At 39.5% G+C, this 4885-nt stretch overlaps 1 protein-coding gene across 1 annotated transcript; it reads right to left on the bottom strand.

Moving 5' to 3' along the window:
- Positions 1 to 3249: 3249 nt before the first annotated feature.
- Positions 3250 to 4739, bottom strand: LOC119794064 (trace amine-associated receptor 13c-like). Its single transcript, XM_038301412.1, has 2 exons — positions 4433 to 4739; positions 3250 to 4268 (listed from the first exon to the last, which is right to left on the bottom strand). Exons 1-2 carry the CDS (start codon positions 4594 to 4596, stop codon positions 3446 to 3448), a joined length of 987 nt encoding a protein of 328 aa, XP_038157340.1. The 5' UTR covers positions 4597 to 4739; the 3' UTR covers positions 3250 to 3445.
- Between the last annotated feature and the right edge of the window lie 146 nt (positions 4740 to 4885).

Below are 4885 nucleotides of genomic sequence, written 5' to 3'. Positions count from 1 at the left end.
AGGTTTTGTGCGGTCACGGCTAGTGTAGGCCTCCATGGTCAGATTATAATTCCATTCACCAGATACAGGTTCATTCGATAAATGGTTTTGTTTTCACTAAAAACAAAAGAGTCATAAATCTTCTCAAAAAAGTTTAAACTTCTTGGGTGAATGATGCACATACATAAACACACGCACACACACACACACACCCATCCACAAACACACACACACACACACATTACCAATGCATACCAAATTCCAGACGTATTAATGAGATGTCTGCAGACATTGAAAGTCAGGTTTTGGACAAGATCCGTATCAGTAATAAATTTGCTTTGCAACTTGATGAGTCTACTGATATAAGTGGAGATGTTCAACTCTTGGCCAATGTGCGTTTTGTAGATGGAGATACAATCAGAGAAAACTTTCTATTTTGCAAGGCTTTGCCAGAAAAAATCAACAGGAGAGGAAATGTTTCGAGTCACATCACAATATCTGGAAAATGGAGGACTTAAAGCTACAGTGTGTAATTTTCAGCGACATCTAGCGGTGGACTGCAGACTGCAGCAACATGAACGTCTCCCCCCCACCGCTTCTCCCCCCCAACAGTATGGCGAGCGTTACGGGACAAAATGTCTTCCACGACGTCCACATCACCTACCTTCTCAAGTGATGAGGTTTGTTTACATAGATAATTTTACAGATAATATTTCATTAGTCTGTGTAGGGTATAGATTTCATGTAGACTTAAGATAATAAATATACCCGTTATTTTTTCTACATCGTTGTGACGTTTTGGTGAGCTGCTTTGCATGGGGATATAAACAGACGAAGTAATTGTAGTCATTAGTTTAACAGCGAGATTGTGGTCGCTGGAAGAATATATATTCCCCGTTTACAGAGTCCAAGTCATTTTGGTGGCACGGGGGTTACAAGGCGAGGAAGAGGGAGAGGAAGAGGGCGAGGTGACTAGAGCAGAGGAGGAAAGGCTTGAAGATCTCCAATGGAGCCGGAGAGAAGTAACCGAGGTATATATCCAGAAAATTATTTTACAGAAAATTACTGAATCATTACCTGTGAAACGTCAGGGACGTTGCTGAATAAGTATACTGGAGAGTAACAGCATCATCGCGCAGCATGTTATTGTTTTAGACAGGTCTGAGCATCCTGTACTCCAAAAACTGCAGTGATATTAGACAATTGTGTGTGTAGGTTTAATTACCTGTCCAAGAGAAAACTGGCAACTTGAGCATCACTTTGAAAACCTTTTTCCTCCATCAGTGACTTCCATCGTGTAAATGCCGTGCCAATGTTGATCCGTGTTTTTTGTCGTTTCTTGTCATGCTTGCGTTTATTCTCGTCGTGTTTCCGCTTCTTAGATGACGGGGGTTCGGTGTCCACCGCTTTTCGTTGTGATACAGAGTAGGCATGATCCTCCATTCGTCTGATGTTTGGCCAAACAGTTTGCAAAGTCACTCACGCCTGCCGCCTTGTTCACCTTTCTTGTTACTGAGGCGCAGTATACCTGCTTCTTCTTCTTCTTCTGTTTCAGGCAGACTAAACGCTTCTCAGGCATAATACTGCCATCTACTGTTCAGTACCGTCTCAGTTCATCTCTCTCAACTTGCCGTAGTTATTTTCGAGCGTCATGGGAGATCTCGCAATCGCTAGTTTGTTGCCTCTGCGCTTGCCGTAGTGCAAAGATGTCTGCCTCCATGGCTGCGAGACCCGCTCCTATGTAATTATAAATAACGAATTCTAAGGCAACGCAAATATTATGGTTAAAAGGCTGAGCTCATAGGTGATGATAAATAACATAGCTATGTATAATATATTAAATTTCTGACTTTATATGCCTGTAATTATTACACACTGTAGCTTTAAGTAGGAAAACTGCACGACTGTTCGCATTGATGGAGCTGGAGCCATGGTCGAGCACACCAAAGGCTTTGTACGCAGAGTGAAGGAAAAAAACACAGATGTGATCGTTACGCACTGTTTTTTACACTGCGAAGCCCTCGCAGCCAAGACTTTACCAGCAGACTTTGTTCCTGTGTTGGATGATGTTGTGCGCATGGTAAACTTTGTGAAGTCACGACCTGTGAAAAGTCGCATATTTGCAGCTTTGTGTGAGGAAATGGGGGTGGAGCATAAAGCCTTGCTGTTTCATACTGAGGTCCGGTGGTTGTCGTGCGGCAAGGGGCTGGCCCGTTTGTATGAGCTGACAAGTGAGGGGTCCGATTAAGCAAAGCTGCTTGCAAGTGTTGAGTGGTGTGCAAGGCTGGCATACCTGGCAGATATTTTTCATCACCTGAATTAACTGAACACATGAATGCAAGGCCAAAACGAAAAAACTTGCTTACATGTACAGATAAAATAAATGGATTCCGTTCAAAACTGCAACTCTGTCAGCAACATGTGGAAAGTGGCAATCTTGAAATGTTCCCACTCACCAAGAAATGGCAAGATGTTAATACTGCTGCACTGTGTGAGATAATAGTTAAACATTTGAAAACTCTTGAGGAGAAGATGTCATTTTATTTCTCTTCAGCCTCCACAGAGTGCCTTGACTGGGTTAGGGACCCATTCAGCTCAGCATCAGCTTTTAGAAAGGACATGACTTTACAGGAGCAGGAGGAACTAACTGAACTGAGACAAGATCGTGGTCTCAAGCTAAGTTTTGCAGACCTACCTTTGGGCAGTTTTTGGTTGGCAGCTGCCAAGGAGTTCCCCATGCTGGCCAACAAAGCTGTTTTGATATTGCTCCCATTTTCCACAACAGACCTGTGTGAGGTGAGCTTTTCAAGCCTGACTGCTGTAAAAACTAAAAACAGAGAAAGACTAAGAGCTGTGGAGGAAAAGATTCGTGTGTTTCTTTGATCGATTCCTGACAGGATATCATTTCTGTGTTCATCCAAACAGCCCCAGGTTTCACACTGAGTGAGTGTCAATATTAAAGATGATAAAATACTTTTTTTGATTCATATTTTTAATTCAAGACGTTATAATCTAACGTCATTCTTCAATGTTAAACAAAAAGCTTATATTAATAACACAACACTTATATTGTTGATATAAGCTTTTTTTCACGTTTTCAGCTGGTGGTGTGCCGTGGGATTTTTTTAATGAAAGAAACGTGTCTTGGCTCAAAAAAGGTTGAAAACGCTGCACTAATTAATTATATTTAACCCAAGTGAAATTTATAAATTCTGAGTTACTATGGGGAGAAATGTGAGCTAGAATGTATACAAAGGACCTTTCTGTTTTTACAATTTAACAGAGCCACTAAAATATGGTTTAGTGTAAAGCAAGTGCCTGTAAAAGAACTATTTAAATGTATTTATTTTCTTTTAGCTTTTTAAAATAAGTATAACTATTGTATATGAAATCCAAAATAATTCATTTATGATGATAGTCATGATTGTAATGATTCTAAAAAGATTTACTAGACACTGTACAGTATTTAGGGTTGCAGTAAATTTGTATTTGAGGAGCCAGACTTGAAAATTTTAAGTGTAACAATAATTTTGATAGACCTTCTAAACCAAGGATAGAATAATGCATAGATTAGAGGGTTTAGACAGGAATTAAAGTAGAATAATGATATAACATAAACACCTGTTAAATTATTAAGCAAAATGTCTAAGCTGGATATGGAGATACAGAAATATGGGCAAAGACACAACAGAAAAACAATTATAACAACTCCAAGAGTCCTTGCTGCTTTTAATTCAGATTTCTTAGGTAGAGCTCTTTTTGAATGCCGATTTGTGAGGGCTGCAACATGAGAGCGCATGACACGAATCTGAGACAAAGCCACCACAAAGACTATAACATACAGAACTATAATGACAGTAATGGGAATTAGGAATGTTGAAAAAAGATCGATAATAAGTTCAGTAGGACCATATTCAGCTGTACAGTCTCCAGCACAGGAACTAAATTTGTCCAAATGATCTAGGTTCTCCCTCAACATCACAGTGGAATAAATTAGAGAACAAGTCCAACAGAGTGAAACTGAGACTCTAGCTCTTTTCAGAGTGACCTTAGTGGGATAATGTAGAGGATCACATATGGCTACATAACGGTCAATGGAAATAAGCACCATATTTCCCACTGAGGCTGAGACAAGAATTAAATCTAAAGTAAGAAACAGAGCACACATGAGGTTGCCAAGATACCAGCAGCCGTCTACCATCAGAAGTTGAAACAAGAAGAGAAAACCCACGAAGAAATCTGAGAAAGCCAGAGAGAGAAGAATCATGTTTGTGGAGGTGTGAAGCTGTCTGGAAAGATTAGAAACACAAACACATGTTGACCTTGTCACTTATTTAAACAATAATAGTTAACATAAGTAAAGCATTATAAAAAAAATGTTTAATTGACAATCAGTTTCTTGTGCACCATGATTCATTTTCAGTGCCATTTAGTCTTACAATAGAGTGCTTACCTGAAATGCACAATAGCAATGATTACCAGCAGGTTAAGACTCACAGTCAGAAAAGAAACAACAGATAGAAGCACAGAAAGAAGCAATATATGAGAGGAAGAATGCTTTGGTTTCCTGCAGGAGGTGTTGAGCAGCTGTGGGAAGCAGAGCTCTACTTCTTCCATCTCTAAGAGCTTTTTAGGCCAAACTCTGGTTTTTATAAATGATGAAGCTATTAGGTAATCCTTCGGTATATTGGTCTCCAATCATATGCCACCCCTTTTTTCTCTGTCCGTGGTGATCCCACAAGGGAGTTGTACCAGCTCAGAAAATAGTGTGACTAAAACTAATAATAAACTGTAGCAGTTAAGATATGACTCATTGTTATTTTTAAGACCTATTGATTTTCTCTAAAATAATAGGTCTCTTTTTGAATAGTAGTTAGAAAGACAGGCTTCAACATAGGCATGTGTT

This window comes from Cyprinodon tularosa, unplaced genomic scaffold, assembly GCF_016077235.1.
Source record: "Cyprinodon tularosa strain WSP-4 unplaced genomic scaffold, ASM1607723v1 ctg467, whole genome shotgun sequence".
Lineage (NCBI taxonomy): Eukaryota > Metazoa > Chordata > Actinopteri > Cyprinodontiformes > Cyprinodontidae > Cyprinodon > Cyprinodon tularosa.
Note: the sequence above shows the minus strand (reverse complement) of the source record. Positions and strands in the feature narration are given on the sequence as shown.

Bases quoted from the DNA above. Each gene is read 5' to 3' on its own strand.
- LOC119794064 (XM_038301412.1), bottom strand. From the start codon at position 4,596: ATGGAAGAAGTAGAGCTCTGCTTCCCACAGCTGCTCAACACCTCCTGC. The intron at 4,269-4,432 runs GTAAGCACTCTA...TAATCTTTCCAG, and splicing joins ATTGCTATTGTGCATTTCAG to ACAGCTTCACACCTCCACAA.